The sequence below is a fragment of the Schistocerca nitens genome, chromosome 7 (assembly GCF_023898315.1).
Source record: "Schistocerca nitens isolate TAMUIC-IGC-003100 chromosome 7, iqSchNite1.1, whole genome shotgun sequence".
Lineage (NCBI taxonomy): Eukaryota > Metazoa > Arthropoda > Insecta > Orthoptera > Acrididae > Schistocerca > Schistocerca nitens.
Window position 1 is genome coordinate 243729644 of NC_064620.1, and position 22934 is coordinate 243752577.

A 22934-nucleotide genomic window follows, 5' to 3' on the forward strand; every position below is an offset into this window, starting at 1 on the left:
GGGGAGGTTCCCTTGTGAGTGATCTCCAAACACGATAGAGCAGCTCGTTTATTGGGGCTACAGCTTCATCTGCAAGGATGTCTGGCGGCAGCTTACTCTTACATCTGGATAGATGCCGGCATTCCCTCCAATCCTAGAGATAAAGTTCTTTCTGGATTTCAGTCAGCAGACTACGGCATGATGATCGTGCATTGGACAACAGGGATCATTGGTGTGCGTTGCTCTCTCTGCATTGGCAGCGAAGCGATCTGGAAGAACTTGTCGACTGGAGTTGGCTTCTTGCTCAATGACTGCAGTGACAGCCTGCTTGGTGTCAGCAGGTATACTCCACGCACATGAGGCGCCCTCTGCAGCTGAAACTCACAACATAAGAGCAGAAGTTATCAGGCTATGAGGTTTAGCTCCCCAAGTTATGGCTGTTAGCTTCCTCAAAATATTGACCCTTGCATTGATCTTCTGCCTGGTATTATGAGAATGTTTCTTGAAGGACAGTGTACGGTCCAGAGTAATTCACATACACACAAGTGTTGCGCTACGTTGAAGCCTTTTGTCTTGCCACGTCACGTCTAGTTCCTACAGAGCTTCTCCGTTGTCACATCAATATTCAAGAAAGGAAATAGGAGTAGCCCATTGAATTACAGACTCATATCACTGATCTCAATTTGCAGTAGGATTTTGGAGCACATACTGTACTCGAACATCATGAATTACCTGGAAGCAAGTGACTTATTGATACATAACCAACACGGATTCAGAAAATATCGGTCTTGTGCAACACAGCTATCTCTTTATTCCCATGAAGTAATGAGTGCTGTCGACAAGGAATCTCAGATCGATCCCATATTCCTAGATTTCCAGAACGCTTTTGATATCGTTCCTTACAAGCGACTATTAATCAAATTGCGTGCATCAGTTGTGTGGCTGCATTCGTCATTTCCTCTCAGAGACGTCACAGTTCGTAGTGATAGACGGTAAATCATCGAGTAGAACAGAAGTGATATCTGGCGTTCCGCAAGGTAGTGTTATAGGCCCACTGCTGTTCCTGATTTACATAAATGATCTAGATGATAATCTGAGCAGCCCCCTTAGATTGTTTGCAGATGATGCTGTAATTTACCGTCTAGTAAGATCATCAGACAATCAATTCCAATTACAAAATGATCTCGAGAGAATTTCTGTATGGTGCGAAAAGTGCCAATTGGCACTAAACAAAGGAAAGTGCGAGGTCATCCACATGGGAACGAAAAGAAATCCGATAAATTTTGAGTATAAGATAATCTAAGGGCTGTGAATTCGACTAAATACCTCGGAATTACAGTTACGAGCAACTTAAATTGGAAAGACCACATAGATAATATTCTGGGGAAGGCGAAACAAAGACTGCGCTTTGTTGGCAGAACACTTAGAAGATGCGACAAACCTCCTAAATAGACAGCCTACATTACACTTGACCGTCCTCTGTTGGAATATTGCTGTGCGGTATGGGATCCTTACCAGGTGGGGTTGACGGAGGACATCGAAAAAATGCAAAGAAAGGCACCTCGTTTCTTGTTATCGCGCAACAGGGGTGAGAGTGTCACTGATATGATAAGCGAGTTGGGGTGGCAGTCACTGAAACGAAGGGGGGTTTCTTTGCGGCAAGATCTATTTACGAAATTTCAATCACCAAATTTCTCTTACGAATGCGAAAATATTTTGTTGAGACCGACGCATAGCTCGAACGGAAAGATTTAGATGTTCCTTTTTCCTACGCCCACTCGAGAGTGGAATGGTAGAGAAGTAATATGGAAATGGTTCGATGAACCCTCTGCCGGGCACTTAAGTGTGAATTGCAGAGTAGCCATGTAGGTTTAGATGTAGATGTTCCTTAAGTAAAATGCGCCCGTCTTCGTATTTTTGGGATTTAGCCTTAATGATAACCTAATAAAAACAGTTATATAATAAATCTTACTACCTAGCACTTTAAAAACTGCAATGAAAAACATTGATCTTATGACAGTACTATAGTAAATAAAACCTGAAATCAAAACAAGTAAACAGAAAAAAGAAAACTACTTTCTACCCTACAAAACCATTTCTGACACCATAGCCAGTCGTTCAACCATTAGTACTATTACAGAAATGGTTCACGAGCGAGACTTCGGGTATCATCATGAAATCCCAACAATATTTCATCGGCGCAGCTGACCGACATCTTAGTGAACACAGCAGTCTGCTCATCTTATTCCGAAGTTTGTTGAACGTATTCACTTCTTTCGCCATCTCCTCCCCGTACAGCTATAGGAAGAACTGAATTAGTGTCATAAAGTTCGGAAAAAGAGCGGGCTGCTGTAGACCGATGCGTTCTTATTAGACAGGCATGGAAGGGAGGCTTCATTTTTAGCTGAGCAGTGTGTCCGTCGCAAGTGAACATGTCGCTCATCTGTGCCGATAAAATACTGTGGGGGGATTTCAAAACGACTATAACTAGTCCCTCGGGAATGTAGTTAGTACTACTGCTTCGTCGGGAAACTTCTCTTTTTGTTCGTTTATTAGGTTAATCGTTTTCTTACGCAAGAAACACATCTAAACAACAGAATGTTGCTTCTGCTGCGGAATCTGCCCGTAATCTACCCCAGCCAACAGGCATTGTCTGCTGGATTCTTTGGGGGCAGGGCAGCACGTCAGTAGCGTTTCCACTGTGGCAGTTGATTCCACGATTCACTGCAACTTCTTGCATTCCACATTTTCGTAATCACTTTCTGACTACAACATTTCGAAATTGGAAACATTTCATTAAATACAAATTAACATTATCACTGGCCGTATCTTTTTTTATAGTCAAGAATTACATTGTCTGGAGACTGTGAGAAACTGCAAAGTGCAGTGTGCTGTTGATGATTTTCTAGTCAATTAGCTCCACCAAAAAAAAAAAATCACTTGTACATAGTTTCAATCTGGGTAGATACTCCAGTGATAGTGTAAGAATGCCAACGGCAACCACTTTCCGTAGATTACTGACGATATTTCCAAATATTGGTCGTTCACAACACCACAACTTCTTTAAAAATCTCATGGAGTCTTCTGTATCTTAAGGGTGGGGTGCTGAGGGTTTCTGGCCGCCACAGAATAAGAAATGATGAATTCCTCAACTTCTGTCACTATCCATTAATTAACTGTTTTCACAACTAGTTACAGTAGCTTCCCATACGCAATGTTTACACAATAAGAAGTAACTATTTGACTGTGACGTTAAATGTAATTGATATAAAATACAATAAAACATACCAGTTTTAAAGTAGTGCGAATAATTAAATAATTCCCACAAGGACGAAAAAAGGTTGCTCTTTGCTTAATTAACTGTTACAATACCCAAAACAGCAACCCTTTAACCGACTAATGTAATCTAAAAAGTGCCGCAGAATCTTTGGCAACTTTTAATGTTCAAGTGCCAGTAAGAGCGACGATACAGAGAAAATAATTCTCTCTTCTAAAATGTATTCAGCAGCGCAGCAGGGTGGGCGATTATGCATGTCATTCAGCCACTGGGTGATAATGGATTCTTACGGTAGTTCAGAGCATCACTAATAAAGTTGTTGCTGTGACATTTATTCCTGGAGTTGTTAAATGCTTGACTTGCGATATACATTGCGATTACGGGGGATTAGGATAATTCCCGGAGGGAGGTGTTGAACAACCAATCCAGCCTGTTGCTACATTTCTCTCTTTAGCCTTTTGCTATTTATGTGTCTACATCAGGGGTGACACTTTCGTATCGAATCTGGGTGCAGGTTACCTTTCACTTGACTCTTGAGGTTTGATGTACCTTTCCTTTCCCTGATGTGCATTTGTTTCGAGCAAAAACTTGTCTCTCCGCCGCTGGCTATGGCCTCTAGCACTCCTAAGTTCTGAAAATCGTTGTCAGTTAGTTGCCTTGCATTTATTAAATTTATCTTAATCTTGCACTACTTAAATTGCAGCGTTTTTAGGTTAATGTCGGAGAATGACTATGCCCCTTTTTGTTGGACTGGCATCTGATTACGATCATACAAATCGCATTCGCAAATACATGATTGTCCCGAGGAATACTTGACTACTCGAACCCAGTACTTTATACTGGACGACAAATGTTCCATAGAAAGGAAAGCAACGTAGGGCATGTCCTAAGTGGATATCCTTGGTGTAGAGTCACTCCCCGGTGGATTTCTACCGGTGTTTGTCCTTCGACAACCAAGAAAAGATTAACAGGACGTTGGTCCAGTCTGGAAGCATTAGGTAATAATGTCGCCATAGTTCACGTTTCTTCATTTGCCACACAAACGTCGGGGAGACACGAAAGCCACCTGAATCCCTTCCCTACACGTCGGTGCTTGTACAGCGATAAGCCAAAACATTACGGCCACTGCTCACCGCGACGTTGGATGCCGTCTGTTGGCGTTGCAAGCACGTGACGCAGTAATAAAAATATGTAAGCGGAGCGGACACGAAGTGACCATTTACTGCTTGTTCTTGAAGTACCAGTAGAAACAAAGCAAAAGAAAAAACATATACAGGGTGGTCCATTGATAGTGACCGGGCCAAACATCTCACGAAATAAGCATCAAACGAAAAAACTACAAAGAACGAAGCTCATCTAGCTTGAAGGTGGAAACCAGATGGCGCTATGGTTGGCCCGCTAGTTGGCGCTGCCATAGGTGAAACGGGTATCAACTGCGTTTTTTTTTAATAGGAACCCCCATTTTTTATTACATATTCGTGTAGTACGTAAGAAATATCAATGTTTTAGTTGCGCCACCTTTTTCGCTTTGTGATAGATGGCGCTGTAATAGTCACAAACGTATAAGTACATTGTATCACGTACCATTCCGCCAGTGCGGACGGTATTTGCTTCGTGATACATTACCTGTGTTAAAATGGATCGTTTACCAATTGCGGAAAAGGTCGATATCGTGTTGATATGGTTATTGTGATCAAAATGCCCAACGGGCGTGTGCTGTGTGTGCTGCTCGGTATCCTGGACGACATCATCCATGTGTGCGGACCGTTCGCCGGATAGTTACGTTATTTAAGCAAACAGGAAGTGTTCAGCCACATGTGAAACGTCAACCACGACCTGCAACAAATGATGATGCCCAAGTAGGTGTTTTAGCTGCTGTCGCGCTTAATCCGCACATCAGTAGCAGACAAATTGGGCGAGAATCGGGAATCTCAAAAACGTCGGTGTTGAGAATGCTACATCAACGTAGATTGCACCCGTACCATATTTCTATGCACCAGGAATTGCTTGGCGACGACTGTGAACGTCGTGTACAGTTCTGCCACTGGGCACAAGAGAAATTACGGGACGATGACAGAGTTTTTGTACGCGTTCTATTTAGCGACGAAGCGTCATTCACGAACAGCGGTAACGTAAACGGACATGATGTGCACTATTGGGCAACGGAAAATCCACTATGGCTGCGACAAGTGGATCAGCGACCTTGGCGTGTTAATGTATGGTGCGGCATTATGGGAGGAAGGATAATTGGCCCCCATTTTATCGATGGCAATCTAAATGGTGCAATGTACGCTGATTTCCTACGTAATGTTCTACCGATGTTACTACAAGATGTTTCACTGCATGACAGAATGGCGATGTACTTCTAACATGATGGATGTCCGGCACATAGCTGGCGTCCGGTTGAAGCGGCATTGAACAGCATATTTCATGACAGGTGGATTGGTCGTAGAAGCACCACACCATGGCCCGCACGTTCACCGGATCTGACGTCCCCGGATTTCTTTCTGTGAGGAAATTTGAAGGATATTTGCTATCGTGATCCACCGATAACGCCTGACTTCGTGCGTCAGCGCATTGTCAATGCGTGTGCGAACATTACGGAAGGCGAACTAAGCGCTGTTGAGAGGAATGTCGTTACACGTATTGCCAAATGCATTGAGGTTGACGGACATCATTTTGAGCAATTATTGCATTTATGTAATATTCACAGGTAATCACGCTGTAACAGCATGCATTCTCAGACATGATAAGTTCACAAACGTACATGTATCAAATTGGAACAACCGAAATAAAATGTTCAAACGTACCTATGTTCTGTATTTCAATTTAAAAAACCTACCTGTTACCAACTGTTCGTCTAAAATTGTGAGCCTTATGTTTGTGACTATTACAGCGCCATCTATCACGAAGCGAAAAAAGTGGTCCAACTAAAACATTCATATTTCTTTACGTACTACACGAATATGTAATAAAAAATGGGGGTTCCTATTTTTAAAAAAACGCAGTTGATATCCGTTACCCTATGGCAGCGCCATCTAGCTGGCCAACCATAGCGCCATCTAGTTTCCCCCTTCAAGCTAGACAAGTTTCGTTCTTTGTAGTTTTTTCGTTTGATGCTTATTTCGTGAGATACTTGGCCCGGTCGCGATCAGTGGACCTCCCTGTATACATGTGTAGGGTGTAAGTGGTGTGGTGTTAGACAATGATGGCTATGTTTCATTACTAGAGCGGCCACGCCCGCCATATGTGACGTACTGGCTGTGGTGCTCGTGTTCGGTGGCTGGCCTGTTGACCTCAGCGTGACACTGCCGTGGAATCCGGCTGACTCGGCGCTCTGCTTGCCGCCTGACCTTCACTGCCGACCGCGGCACGCCCTCGCTCCCTGCCCACGCGTTCTGTGAGTCGACACAGCACATTACCTGCTCTGCTCGACAGCAGGGAGCTCAAAGCACATACTGCCCTGGCCAAAACTCTCACTTATCCTCAGACTCCTCATCAGCAACTACTCCACATCCATTCATGTTTAACGACCTCCTCTATACATATCGGCCCCTTTTAATATTCTTCCGGCCGGTGTGGCCGAGCGGTTCTAGGCGTTTCAGTCTGGAACCGCGCTACCGCTACGGTCGCAGGTTCGAATCGTGCTTCGGGCATGTATGTGTATGATGTCCTTAGTTTAGTTAGGTTTAAGCAGTTCTAAGTTCTAGGGGATTGTGACCTCACATGTTAAGTCCCATAGTGTTCAAAGCCATTTGAACCATTTTGAACCTTTTAATTTTTTTTTCAGCTCTTTATTTCCAGAGCGTGAAGCTGCGCTGGTAACTTTCGAAATCTTCCTACAGCCTGAGATGTTACAGACGGGAAAAGAGTAAAAAAGTAAAACAAGGCGGAGATTGGAATACATGTAGCAAATAATTGAGGACGTAGGTTGAAGTACTACTCTGATAAGGAAAGGCTGGCACAAGAGAGGAATTCGTGGCGGACCGCATCAAACCAGTCAGAATACTGACGATACAAAACAAAATTGCACATAAATGGCATAGCAAAGTGACAGTTTCACATGATTGACTATTACCTTCTCTTGATCTGTTACTGATTTAAGAATTACTTTGATTTTTAGGGTTTTGTACCTCAGGCTGTAAAAACGGAACGCTAATGCAATGGCTGTATAAAATGAACTGAGAACCATTATTTTTCTGCGAAATGACTTTATTGACAGAGGTACTTATCGTTACACAAATGCTATATAAACGTCCGCGTTATTTATGACTTTTCGCCAGATGTCCGACAGAGCGAGGTGGCGCAGTGGTTAGAACACTTAGAGTCGCAACCGGGTCGGTTCAAATGGTTCAAATGGCTCTAAGCACTATGGGATTTAACATCTGAGGTGATCAGTCCCCTCGACTTAGAACTACTTAAAGCTAACTAACCTAAGGACATGACGCACATCCATGCCCGAGGCAGGATTCGAACCTGCGACCGTAGCAGCAGCGCAGTTCCGGACTGAAGCGCCTAGAACCGCTCGGCCACTCCGTCCGGGGATTCTGGAAATGATGTCTTTTCTGATAGAGATGAGACATAAAATACGTACGTCAAACGTTTCATGACATATCAGTTTCTGGTAAGCTACAACAAAATTATAACGTGAACGTAATGTTTTATTCTGCCTGTAAACATTTATTTATAACCATGGTGAGGATGTCAGCCGCACTGAGCAGCCAAAATATAATGTCTCTGTTTTCGGAGTGACCAGAATGTGAGCCAAGTCACACTCTATCTACCGACGAAGTTCACTTGCATGTAACCCCAATGGGTAGTCGTGATTACGAATATCCACTTGCAAGTTGAAAGAGTAACCGTAGGCCTTTCCCGAACCATCAGATTTAGCCAGAAGAATGTTTAGTGTTCCAGCTTCAAATGTGAATAGCTAAAGAAATTTATGTGCGGTTCGGAACGTTATCTCGGATAGACGAAGCACATTTGATCCGAAACAAGTCGATTCATTGTAATTACGCCAACAGGGAATAATTTGGAAATAATTTTGTTCTTGTTAGATTTATAATTTGTTAGGTATTGTATTGTATGTTAACCGCAGCCGCAGTGGTCCACAACCGCACGACGACTACCGCAGTCCACTTCACCTCTCCGCCGCCCGACACCGAACCACTCTTTCAGGGTTATTGTGCGGTTCGGCCCCCGGTGGACCCCCCCCCCCCCCCCACGGAATGTCTCACACCAGACGAGTGTAACCACTATGTTTGAAAGGTAGAGTAATCGTGGTGTACGCGTACCTGGAGAACTTGTTTGCGCAGCAATCGCCGACGTAGTGTAACTGAGGTGGAATAAGGGGAACCAGCCAGCATTCGCCGAGGCAGATGGAAAACCGACGAAAATCCATGCCCAGACTGTCCGGCTCACCGTACCTCGACACAAGCCCGCGGGCAGATACGTGCCGGGGACCAGGAGCTCCTTCCCAATGCGGAAAGCCGTGCGTTAGACCGCACGGCTAACCGGCGGGCAATTTGTTAGGTTGTCAAGTTCACATACGCACATTTGAATCAGTAAAGCAGATGGTGTTATAAAAAACAGCAATGTGATTTTTCATTATGAGACCGACAAAACTTGGTAATTTCATACTTTTCCTGTAAAACTCCAAATTATTTTCAAAATTTCGTTATTGTATAAAGCACGCCATTTTCTCCTATGGATCATAACGGTGTCGCTATTAGACACTTCCGCCCAGGAAGATAAGCGTACAGCATAACTAAAGAGATGTGAGTGTAGGTCCACCAGCTGGTGGGAGCATGTCACGAGCGACTCTAGCCTGCAGACGTACAGAGCTGCTAAAAGAACGTTCGCAAAAGCAGCGTGGCGAGCCCGTCATATTGGACGGCCTCTGCCCATTCCTCCCCACGGTGCTTGGTTCGACCACAGCCTGCCTGCTTCAAGCGTTTGTACTCGGGCAAGGCATGACCGAGCGCAATAGGCTCGAGCTAGTATGAGCGGGCGGGCGAAACGCCTAATTTGCAAACCTCTATTGTCAGTACAGGAACAGTAGCAGCAAATGGGTTGGCATGGGAAACTCAATGATTTCGAACGTGGAATAGTCAGTGTATGTCGTCTGGGTGAAAAAACCAGCAGCTACAAGTCAACGCTTCCAAAGCTGCTCAGAAATACTGATGGTAACGTGATTGTGAAGTGGAAATGCGAAGGAACAACCAGAGCTAAACCAAGACCACACAGACCACATATACCGTTCGACAGGGCCGTTATGCATTGAGGAGCGTGGTTGGAAAAAATCACATGAAATCACGGAAAGGAATCAATTTTGAGTTCCAAAGTGTTACCAGCAGTCCAGCAAGTACAGTCACAGGGATTAGGTAGTCCAAGTCGTGTGACTAGAGCCTCCCGTCGGGTAAACCGTTCGCCGGGTGCAAGTCTTTCGATTTGACATCACTTCGGCGTCTTGCGTGTAGATGGGGATAAAATGACGATGATTAGTACAACACAACACCCAGTCCGTGAGCGGAGAAAATCTTCTACCCAGTCGGGAATCGAACCCAGGCCCTTAGGATTAACATTCTGTCGCACTGACCACTCAGCTACCGGAAGCGTACGGTAGTTCAAGTGAATCGTGGACAATGGTCGAACAGCTCCTCATAAACTCAATACTAAATGACGCTTGACGTGGTGTCGAGAGCGACGCCATGGAACAGTGGATGACTGGAAACGAATGATTTGATGAACCTCGTTACACTCTGTGGCAATCTCATGCAAGGGCGAATTCCTGGCTTCGACCATGGTTATCTGCCATTGTGTGTAGTAGCTACAACGAAGTACGTTGAGATGATGTTTTTAATGGCTAGGGTGTGATTTCCTTATTGGGCTAAAGCAAGCGCTACATGCGGAATGATATGAACACATTTACGGTATTGTGTACTGCTCGCAGTGGAGGAACAGTTCAGAGGCGGTGATTGTATCAACATGAAAATGCACCTTCTTATGAAGCAGCATCTGCAAGGGAATCATTTGTGGACGCAACATTCCTGAAATGGACTAGCCTGCCCAGAGTCCCGAAATGAATCCAATGGAACACTTTTGGGATGCGTCAGGACGTGGTCTTCGCTCCGGACCGCAGCATCCTTCATCACTACCTTCGCTGGTTTCTGCTCTTCAGGGAGAACGGGTTGCCATTCCTCCACAGACACATCACTGAAAGTGTCCCCAGCAGAGTTCATGTCATCATAAAGCCGAAGGGTGAACATACCCTATCTACATATATATCTACATGATTACTCCGCTATTCACAATAAAGTGCCTGGCAGAGGGTTCAATGAACCACCTTCAAGCTGTCTCTCTACCGTTCCACTCTCGAAAGGCGCGGGGAAAAAACGAGCACTTAAATTTTTCTGCGCGAGCCCTGATTTCTCTTTTTTTATCGCCATGATCATTTCTCCCTATGTACGTGGATACCAAGAGAATGTTTCCGCAATTGGAGGAGGAAATTGGAGACTGAAATTTCATGAGAATATCCCATCGCAACGAAAAACGCCACTCCAATTCACGTATCATGTCTGTGGCACTATCTCCCCTACTTCGCAATAATACAAAACGAACTGCCCTTCTTTGTACTTTTTCGATGTTATCCGTCAGTCCCATCTGATGCGGATCCCACACTGCACAGCAATACTCCAGAATAAGGCGGACAAGCATGGCGTAAGCAGTCTCTTTAGTAGACCTGCTGCAGCTTATAAGTGTTCTGCCAATGAATCGCAATCTTTGGTTGGCTCTACCCACAACATTATCTATGTGATCGTTCCAATTTAGGGTATTTGTAATTGTAATCCCTAAGTATTTAGTTGAATTTACAGCCTTCAGATTTGTGTGACTTATCGCGTAATCGAAATTTAGCGGATTTCTATTAGTGTTCATTTGAGTAGTAACTTCACACTTTTCTTTTTCAAAGTCAATTGCTACTTTTCGCACCACACAGATATCGTATCTACATCATTTTGAAATTCATTTTCGTCGTCTGATGTCTTTACAAGACGGTAAATGACAGCATCACCTGCAAACAATCTAAGAGGGCTACTCACTTTGTCTCCAACCTCGTTAGTATAGATCATGAACAATAGAGGGCCTGTAACACTTCCTTGGGGAACGCCGGATATTATTTCTGTTTTACTCGATGACTTTCCACCTATTACTACGAACTGTGACCTTTCTGACAGGAAATCACGAATCCAGTCGCAAAACTAAGGCGATATTCCATAAGCACGCAGTTTGGTTAGAAGACCCTTGTGAGGAACGGTGTCGAAAGCCTTCTGGAAATCTAAAAATGTGGGATCAATTTGACATCCCCTGTCGATAGCACTCATTACTTCATGAGTATAAAGAGCTAGTTGTGTTTCGCAAGAACAATATTTTCTGAATCCGTGCTGACTAAGTGTCAATAAATCGTTTTCTTCGAGGTACTTCATAATGTTCGAAAAAAGTATGTGTTCCAAAACCCTACTGCAAATCGATGTTAGTGATATGGGCCTGTAATTCAGCGGATTACTCCTACTTCCCTTTTTGGGTATTGGTGTTACTTGAGCAATTTTCCAGTCTTTAGGTACGGATCTTTCTGCGAGCGAGCGGTTGTATATAATTGCTAAATATGGAGCTATTGTATCAGCATACTCTGAGAGGAACCTGACTGGTATACAATCTGGACCGGAAGCCTTGCTTTTATTAAGTGATTTAAGCTGCTTTGCGACACCGAGGATATCTACTTCTATGTTTCTCATCTTGGCAGTTGTTCTTGATTGGAAGTCAGGAATATTTACTTCGTCTTCTTTGGTGAAGGAGCTTCGGAAAATCGTGTTTAATAACGCTGCTTTAGTGGCACTGTCATCAGTGACTTCACCGTTGTTATCTCGCACTGAAGGTATTGATTGCGTCTTGCCACTGGTGTGCTTTATGTATGACCAGTCTCTTTGGGTTTTCTGCCAGATTTCGAGTCAGAGTTTCGTTGTTGAAATTATTGAAAGCATCTCGCATTGAAATACGCGCTATATTTCCAACTTCTGTAAAACTTTGCTAATCTTGGGGATTTTGCGTTCTTTTAAATTTGGCATGCTATTTTCGTTGCTTCTGCAACAACGATCTGACCCGTTTTGTGTACCATGGGGGATCAGTACCATCACTTATTAATTTATGTGGTATATAGCTGTCAATTGCTGTCGATACTATCTCTTTGAAAACATTGCACAACTTTTCTACACTTACATGATCAGGTCGGAAGGAGTGCAGACTGTCTCTTAAAACGGTGTTAAGATCATTTTTGTCAGCTTTTTTAAATAGATATACTTTGCGTTTCTTTTTTATGGTTGTAGGAGTTAGCGCCTAGCAGCTACTGCCCTGTGATCGCTAATCCCTGTATTCGTCACGATACTCACTATTTGTGCAGGATGATTTGTTGCTAATATTAATGTCCGCTAACATTGTGCAGTTACTTTTGATGAGATAGTGTACATCATTTAAACTGTTATTGTTAAGAAAGGCTTCACAAACGTGTAATCAATATGGTAATATAATGACAAAAATACGAGACAATAGAGGGTGTCTCAGAAATGTTGTGACAAACTTCGATGGGCTGTAGAGGGTGTCTTGAGGAACAAATAGAGGATAGGAAGCCATGTCGCCGGCCGCGGTGGTCTAGCGGTTCTGGCGCTGCAGTCCGGAACCGCGGGACTGCTACGGTCGCAGGTTCGAATCCTGCCTCGGGCATGGGTGTGTGTGATGTCCTTAGTTTAGTTAGGTTTAAGTAATTCTAAGTTCTAGGGCACTTATGACCTAAGATGTTGGGTCCCATAGTGCTCAGAGCCATTTGAAGCCATGTCGGGAAACGCCCTCCAAAGATGCTACAGAGCGTCGAAGTTATAGATGCCGGTACTTGCTACTAGGCCAACTCTTCGGCAGCAAACGGGACTTTGTACGATGACGGACCGTAGGCCGAACGTCTCGTAACATTCTTTGTTATGCAGTCATAGCGACTGATTGCCACGGTCACCAGTGGAGGAGGTGAAGCTAGTTGCTGCGTAGACAGGCCCTGTCTCCTATGAATTCAACGGTTTGTTGCCTTGGTGGGTAACGGTTTAAGACACGGGTTTCCATCTGCAGTTTATTTTTCTTCCAGGAGAAAAATAAACTGCAAATAGAAACCCATGACTGAAACCGTCCCCGCTGACGCAACAATACATCGCATTCGTAGGAGACAAGCTCTTTGTACGCAGCTACTAGCTCCATCTTCTCCACTGGCAATCAGTCACGATCACTGTAACCCGTCGAAACTTGTCGCAATATTTCTGGGACATTGCTGTTGTTAAACCAGGAAACTCTTCTGTTCTACGTTTCGTCCAGAACTTCATTGGACATCTTCAGAGGCGTTGCTCCTTCATTGAGTCTTGCTGCAGCGCTTCAGAAGATGTCCAGCGCAGTTCTCGACGAAATGTTACGAACAGGAAAGTTTTCTGAACCACCACCTAATACGCCGAAAGCTTTACTAGCAGCAATTCTATCATTTCAGGGACACCCTGCACAGAAAATATTGTTTTGTTACACTAAAACATTTACATGCATTACAGTTTTCAGCAATAAGCATCCATGTTGCTAAGCATGTGTCTTTGTCTCTGGTCTTCTAATCGAGCCAAAGAATGCGTTGTCCAGTTACCATCTAATCCGGTGGTTACATGTCCTTGTCATTTTCATCTGATTTTTGCTGCAGTCATGATAAGTTCCTTCAGTCCTATTTTGCTCCCTGATCCATCTGTTGTTTTCCTGTCTGTCGTAGCGTTTGTGGACGAAGCGAAGTGTAGAGGAGGCAGTAGCGGGCACTGACATGGTCACGTGAGTGTAGTACAGCCTTGCTCTCCCTCTTCTACTCTCACCCCAACATTTTTCTCCATGAGAGTATCAAATTGCTTGATACCTCAATATGTGTTGTGTGTACTGATACCTTTTTTAAATCAAGTTGTGCCATAAATTTCTTTTTTTTTCCTCAGTTCCATTTAGAATCTCCTCATTACGAGTGTGTGCTGAAAAATAATGCCTTCCAATCTGTTATGTGAAAACTCTCAAGGCTTTTTGGGATAAAACAAAATTTATTAAAATTCTAAATCTTTAGTGTTCAAGTCTACAGATTTATTTCTCAATATAGTCATCCTGACGACGAACACATTTCTCCCAAGAGATCAGTTTGTTGAAAGCGTTACTGTAGAATGTTTGACTTCGTCGATGGATCCGTAACCTCACCTCTGCTTGCACCGATTCATCACCATCAAAGTGAAGCCCTCAAAAGCTTTCTTTATGTCTGGGAAACAGATGAAAATAGGATGGGGGATGATCGATAACAGTGAATCTAAAGTGTCGGACTGTTGCAGAAGTCGCAGCTCTCGTGTGTGGTCTGGCATTGTCATGCTGAAGGACAGGCTGCCCCATGCGTAGAAGAACTCTTCGAATTCGAAATTCGATTACAGCAAGCTGTTTCTCACTTACCGACATAGTTTCATTTGACACCACCATGTTTCACGCTACAGTTCGAAGCCCTCTAGCGGTAGACGGCAGCAACTTACGTCAGCGAAGCGGGAAGTCGACCGAGTAATATTCATAACATTTAATACTTCAACCAATAATGAGAACAAAATAAAAGATTCGGAGACATTATTTTTTTGGCACACCATCGTAGTTACTCGAACTACTCACGTAATCGCCGGCACTCTTCCGTAGCCCCACATTTCAAAAGCTTCTATTCTCTTCTTGTCTGAACTGCCTGTTGTCCTTGTTTCAACCTGTACAAGGCTACAATTCAAACAAATACCTTCATTAAGGGCTTCCTAAATCTTGATTTTATATTTGATGTTAACAAATCGCTGTTTTTCAGTAATGACAGAAGTTGAAGAAATGAATTAAAATTTGTGTCACAGCTGGGACTTTGAACCCACGTCTCCAGCTTACTAGGCACCCACCGAAGCAGTACGGCTAACTCAGATACGTGAAATACACTACTCCAGTGCCCACCCTAACACAAACCTTCAATATCGAAAATAAAGTTGAGACTCATATACCTCAAGGACAATGTGATATCATCAGATCAGTAAACTGCTGTTTATAAGGAACGCTTTCTTGCTGCAGCCAGTCAGCACTTAATATCCTCTCTTCAGCAACTGTCTTCAGTTATTTTGCCGCAACCCTTAGCTGTTACCTTTGGTGTCTCATTTCATAATAGAAATGAGCGTTTGGCGTCATTGGCCGGGACGCCCCTTACGGGGCAGGTCCGGCCGCCTTGGTGCAGGTCTTATTATATTCGACGCCACATTGGGCGACCTGCGCGCCGGATGGGTATGAAATGATGATAAAAACACACCCAGTCCCTGAGCGGAGAAAATTCCCCACCTACCCGGGAAACGAACCCGGGCCCGTAGGATGGCAATCCGTCACGCTGACCACTCAGCGGACGTTTGATAATCTAATACCCTTAGCATCACCTGACTTAATTCAATAGCTCTGTCAAGTTCTTTGCTGCCTCTGATATAATTACAATGTCGTCGGAAAACCTCAAAGTTTTTATCGAAGTTTAATTCATCCGCGAAATATCGCAGACTGAATAACAGAAGAAGTAATATACAACCGTTTCTCACTCTCTTCTCAGTCGCTGCTTCCATTTCATGGCCTTCAAATCTTAAAACTGCCATCGGGTTTCTTCCCGAGGTGGCTTCCATCAACTCCTCCTCCCTTATGATGCCCTCTCTCTCTCGATTTATTCCTCCTATCAACTATGATCCTCACCTCCACCTCCCTCCCTCTGTCCTTTTCGTGGGCTCCCTCTCCCCCTTCTTCCATACTCTTTTTATCCTCCTCCCCACTCCTTGACTACATTCTCTTCCCCTCAGAACCTTTTTATTTCCCCTCCACTGCCTTCCCCACTCCTTCTGGCGTTCACCCTGACCCCCCCCCCCTTCTCCAGTGTCCTTACCCTCCATCGGTTCCCCCCTGTTTTTACTTTGCTCTCCTCCCCCCTTTTCTCCCCTCGTCTGTCCGTATCGTCCCACCCCCCACCCCATCTGCCGCCGTGTCGTCTCTGTAGTGCTGTTTTACGTGCGTGTTCAGTGTTGTGCATCCCCTGGCAGTGTTGTGAACGGTCTCCATACTGTCGCTAGGTGTGTTTTTATCTGTTGCAAACAGAAACCAGACTGTCGCCGTGTTTTTTAATTGTGCCTGTCCATTTACTATGTGTTTTAATCAACATCACCGACCCTTTTTTTTTATGTATTCTCTTCGCAATTTTTCGCCTTGTTCCAGTTTTAATCAGTCACCGTTTTATCGCCTCTTTTCATTTTTATGTTATCTTCTAAGTTTGTTTTTAACTTTTCTCTGGGCTGCTGCCAGAAGGGGGGATAGAAATCCAATAAAGGAAAAAAAATCTGGTTTCTGTACAAGTTCTAAATAACGTTTCGGAGGTTCTGTTTCACCTCTGGTACCATCGGAATTTTTGAGAGTGTATTCCAGCCGAAACTGTGAAAAGCCTTCTTTAAATGTACAAATATTATAAACGTCAGTTTGCCCTTCTTTCAGCTATTCGACAATTTTGCGGAACCCAAACGGACTTTGTCCTCCTCCGTAGGCTAGTGGTCAACTCGACAGACCCTCATGCAGGGGACCTGGGTTCGATTGCCGGTACTGCTAGGGATTTTTCCTTGATGGGAGCACTGGACTCGGGTGCACTCAGCCTCGTGATGCCTATTGAGGATCTCCCTAATTTAGGGGTAGCGACTCCCAACGTCGACAACAGCCGACAGTGCGGTGTGCTGAACCCATGCCCATCCATACTGCATCCACTGTTGAATGACAGGATAACACGGCGGCCGGTCCACTATTGCGTGGTCCTCAGAGCCTAATCGCGGGGTTTCGCACTTTCATTTCAAGCGGATTTCGCCCGAGGACGAGTTCTACCATTTTTTCCCATTCGTGTGTTAGTAATTCGTGTCTTTATTTTGCATGCTAGTGAACTGATCGTTCGATTATACAGAGTGACTCAAGAGAACTGGAAATTTTGGAATGGAGATATCACATCGGATAGACGAGCTAGTCCTCGACGCACACAATCCTGCAGCCTGATAGGAACATTATGCATGGCTCTACCTAACATCTCAATAGGAATCCTGGCTATTTCCTCTCGTATTCTTGCTCTAAGTTCTTCGGTGCTAGAAGGTCGAGTGTGGTAAACTGCGATCTTAAGGATGCTCCATCACACGCTGTCAGGTCAGACAATCTTGGCGGGCACGCAATGTCACAGTGGGTTGAAATGACACGGTTACCAGAAAATCGTTGCACAGCTCCCATCGATATTCGTGCTATATGAACCGTTGCTCCGTCGTGTTGAAACCAACAGTTGACAGGAAAATGGGGCAATTCATGCGCTACAAAACTTTCCATCATGGCAACTTACCGAACAGACTTTTCTTTGGTTGCGCACCCATCGCAATCTTCAAAAAAGTAGGGGCCTATACCGCCACTTGACGACATGGTGTGCCATACAGTAACCGTCAGTGCGATGGGTGCACGTGTAGCTGACGTGGATTTTGCTAAGACCAATCGTAAAGCCGGCCGAAGTGGCCGTGCGGTTAAAGGCGCTGCAGTCTGGAACCGCAAGACCGCTACGGTCGCAGGTTCGAATCCTGCCCCGGGCATGGATGTTTGTGATGTCCTTAGGTTAGTTAGGTTTAACTAGTTCTAAGTTCTAGGGGACTAATGACCTCAGCAGTTGAGTCCCATAGTGCTCAGAGCCATTTGAACCATTTTGAACCAATCGTAAAAATTCAGTCTGTTGACAAACCCACTGAGCTTCGTCCGAAATCAATGGTTGTCAATGAAATTATCGTCGTAGTGCGCTTTTGCTAACATGCGATCACCCTATTGTCTATGCATTAGCAGATCGTTAGGTTCAAAATGGCTCCAAGGACTATGGGACTTAACAGCTGAGGTCATCAGTCCCCTAGACTTGGAACTACTTAAACATAACTAACATAAGGATATCACACACATCCATGCCCGAGGCAGGAGTCGAACCTGCGACTGTAGCAGCAGCGCGGTTCCGGAGTGAAGCGCCTAGAACCGCTCGGCCACAGCGGCCGGCAGATCGTTAGGTTGAAGTTGCTGAACGATCTGCAACTTGTAAGGATGGATCTTTAAATCCACCTTCGGTATTCGTTGAACACTCGAACGATACAGCTGTAGAGACTCTGAGTGATGTCGAACAGAGCACTGTGGGCTTCTTACGAAAGCATTTCGCACAGCCTCGATATTGTCTGCCGTAGGAGTGGTTCGGGGTCTCCCTGCAGATTGCTTCTTCAACTCAGACCCCGTTGCTTCAAAATTTTACATCTAGCTGTTGATTGCATGCACTGAAAGAACACGGCCATGCTGTCCTATGTTAATATGACGCCGAAATTCCCGACGCTCGACCTCCACACTTCCACGCTTGTAATAGGCTTTCACCGCAAAGGCACGCTGCACACCATTCCATCGCTCCATGTCTGCTGTTTACTAAATGCAAGACGGTGCCAGTACCATTCTATATGTCATTCGGAGCCACCTGCTTCGCAGCGCTGCCACAACACGTTACGAAATTCTCCATGTTTTTGAGTCACCCTGTATTCACACATGACACATTGTTTATAATTAATAAAGACAAGGTGATTTTCCCCGCCGTGTACACATTATAGGTATTGATCGATGCCAGACTTTTACTGTCTTTGATGCAGAATTGTCTGCGATCTTGCGGGCACTGGAGCAGATGAGAAATTCTTCCTGTCCTAAATTCCTTGTCTGTTCCGATTCACTAAGTGCTCTTCACTCATAGCAACGTTTGTATGCAGCAGATAAAATAGTCGAGAGCATCTAGGATGCCCTCCTCCAACTACAGCGACTGGGGAAGGTGGTGGCTTTCTGCTGGGTTCCGGGGCAAGTCGGCATTGCTGGGAACGAAAGGGCAGATCTCGCAGCCAAGGAGGCGTCTCCCGATCCGCAAGTATTTCAGTGTGCTATCCCTCTGCACGCACTCACCTTGCTGTTGAGCTCAAGGGTCATGCGCCGGTGGGAAGACGATTGGCTGGAAATGACTGACAATAAGCTCCGTTTAGTGAAGCCCACAACGCGTGTGTGGTGTACTTCCTTCCAGGCACGTAGACGAGACGAGGTTCTCCTCACTCGGCTTCAGATACGCCACAGCCCTATGCCGCATGGCTTCCTGCTCCGGTGAGAGGACCCTCCAAGGTGTGGTGCTTGTGGCGTTCAGGTCACTGTGCGCCACGTTTTGTTGGATTGCGTTTTATTTTCTGACCAGCCGGCCGCGGCTGCCTTGCCAGCGAATCTGCCATCTCTTTTAGGAAAAGTTATGTGTCTCGTCAAATGTTTTTACAGAGATTTTAGGGAGAGGGTCTTAATTTTCTCACTGTGTGACAAGCTCGCACATATTTTATGTAAGTGGCCAGCCAATGACAATTTCCTGTGGCATTCTTGCTGCTACGATTTCGCTTTCCTTTCGTTTTACTTTCTTATGTGTCATTTTCCTTCTTTTCCTGCTTTCTTTGAGTGTGTGCTTCGGTTTTATTAGGTCTGTCCACATTCGTTCCTTTTAATATGTGTCCGGGCGCTGATGACCTCGACGTTGAGCGCCCATAAGCCCCAACACACACACACTTGATCGATGAGAGGATACGGAATAAAAAAGGTGTATTAAAGTTATGTCCAGAAATGCGCGGTTTCAATGTTAGAGACCATGTATTCAATCATACATTGTTACTGAGACTGCGGTCTAATACGGGCTGTACCATGCAGCCACAGTTACAATATGTGTTGAAAATGGTTTCTATGTGCCTCAACCCATGCGTGTACGCGCCTTAGCTTGTTCTGTCTCACACGGTCTAATACGGGCTGTACCATGCAGCCACAGTTACAATATGTGTTGAAAATGGTTTCTATGTGCCTCAACCCATGCGTGTACGCGCCTTAGCTTGTTCTGTCTCACACGTTCACATCTGACAGGCTGCATCCGAACTGTGTCAAAGGCAGTGTCTCGAAATTTAGAATGGGCTCTGCAAACACAATGCTTTCGAGATGGCCCCACAACCAGAAATCTCACGGATTGAGATCCGGTCAACAAGCATGCTATGCAACTGGACCATCTCATCCGATCCATCGACCAGGGAAGACGAGACTGAGATGCATCCGGACGTTAATGGAGAAGTGGGCTGGAGCGCCATAATGTAGCAGCCACATAACCCTTCGAATCATCAATGGCACTTCTTCCAGCAGGAGAGGCAAAGTCACCCGCAAGAACCCTGTTAGGCAACGTGGAAAGGAGACTGGTCCCAAAATACTGTCGCCAGTTATCCTGACCCACACGTTCCGGCTGGACCGACACTGATGATTCGCTATCACCACAGCACCCTCTAAGAGGAAACCATGCATACTATAACATCGCGTGTTAGACCGCAGTCTCTGTAACATAGTATGATTGAATAAATCGCCTTTAGCATGGAAACCATACATTTCCGAATATAAGTACACTACTGTCCATTAAAATTGCTACACCACGAAGATGACGTGCTACAGACGCGAAATTTAACCGACAGGAAGAAGATGCTGTGATATGCAAATGATTAGCTTTTCAGAGCATTCACACAAAGTTGGCGCCGGTGGCGACACCTACGACGTGATGACATGAGGAAAGTTAACAACCGATTTCTCATACACAAACAGCAGTTGACCGGCGTTGCCTTGTGAAATGTCATTGCGATACCTCGTGTAAGGAAGAGAAATGCATACCATCATGTTTCCGACTTTGATAAAGCCTGTCGCGATTGCGATTTATCGTATCGCGACTTTACTGCTCGCGTTGGTCGAGATCCAATGACTGTTAGCAGAATATGGAATCGGTGGGTTCAGGAGGATAATACGGAACGCCATGCTGGATCCCAACGGCCTCGTATCACTAGCAGTCGAGATGACAGGCATCTTATCCACATAGCTGTAACGGATCGTGCAGCCACGTCTCGATCCCTGAGTGAACAGATGGGAACGTTTGCAAGACAACAATCCTGTGCACGAACAGTTCGACGACGTTTGCACCAGCATGGACTATCAGCTCGGAGACCATGGCTGCGGTTACCCTTGACGCTGCATCACAGACAGGAGCTCCAGCGATGGTTTACTCAACGACGAACCTGGGTGCACGAACGACAAAACGTCATTTTTTCGGATGAATCCAGGTTCTGTTTACAGCATCATGATGGACGCATCCGTGTTTGGCGACATCGCGGTGAACGCACATTGGAAGCGTGTATTCGTCATCGCCATACTGGCGTATCACCCGGCGTGATGGTATGGGGTGCCATTGGTTACACGTCTCGGCCACCTCTTGTTCGCATTGACGGCACTTTGAACAGTGGACGTTACATTTCAGATGTGTTACGACCCGTGGCTCTACCCTTCATTCGATCCCTGCGAAACCCTACATTTCAATAGGATAATGCACGACCGCATGTTGCAGGTTCTGTACGGGCCTTTCTGGATATAGAAAATGTTCGACTGCTGCCCTGCCCAGCACATTCTCCAGATCTCTCACCAATTGAAAACGTCTGGTCAATGGCGGCCGAGCAACTGTCTCGTCACAATGAACTGTGGTATCGTGTTGAAGCTGCATGGGCAGCTGTACCTGTACAAACCATTTAAGCTCTGTTTTACTCAATGCCCAGGCGTATCAAGGCCGTTATTACGGCCAGAGGTGGTTGTTCTGGGTAGTGATTTCTCAGGATCTATGCACCGCAATTGCGTGAAAATGTAATCACATGTCAGTTCTAGTATAATATATTTGTCCAATGAATACCCGTTTATCATCTGCATTTCTTCTTGGTGTAGCAATTTTAATGGCCAGTAGTGTACATTAGAACTTTTTGTTCGTACGCTCTCATCGATCAAATCCTAGAGTTTGCACACGTTGGAAAAAATCACCCTGTATAATCACATTATCTCCTCTAGATGAATATCCCTTAAATACAACACCAAACAAATTACTTCTCCGTAGTGCGGTACACCTAAGTGCCGCCAGCACAGTGTTGTTGTCCCCGTCGTATGCCTAACGTCGTGGTATGTGTTTGCTTGTGTATGTTAGAGCTGCCGGCTCGCGTCGTGACGGGCAGGACGGAGTACCAGGACGGCGTCAGCGCAACGGGCGCGCGCATCATGAACGAGAAGCTGCTCTACCCGGAGGAGAAGCGCGGCAAGAAACACTGAGATCACCAGGTGCCAGGTAGGGCTCTGCATAGCGATAGTAGCATCGTGTTCATAGCGTCATTTGCATTCTGAAACACAGTACATGTGTGGACAAAACATGAAGCCTGACAGCTATAACAATTAAAAATTTCACTGCAAATTTGTTGAAAAAGGAATTAGCGCTTTGTGCCAAGTCCTACCACAAGCTATTTTCGCATTATTTTCCTGTATATTCATTTTATTGACTTAACTGTCTCCCGGCCCCAATGTTTTTACGAGGGAGGATCGGAAAGTAACACATAATTTCTTTCTCACACTCATGCTTATAAATTAAGGATAATGCTGATATATGGTGAAACAA

General features: G+C 45.1%; 1 protein-coding gene across 1 annotated transcript in view; it reads left to right on the forward strand.

Annotated features, from left to right (window-relative positions):
* Window positions 1–22594, forward strand: part of LOC126195554 (uncharacterized) — a 74610-nt gene extending 52016 nt beyond the window's left edge. Inside the window, exon 4 of the mRNA XM_049934178.1 lies at window positions 22473–22594. Coding sequence (XP_049790135.1) covers window positions 22473–22594 — 122 coding nt within the window. The remainder of the gene's footprint in view (window positions 1–22472) is intronic.
* The last annotated feature ends 340 nt before the right edge of the window (window positions 22595–22934 follow it).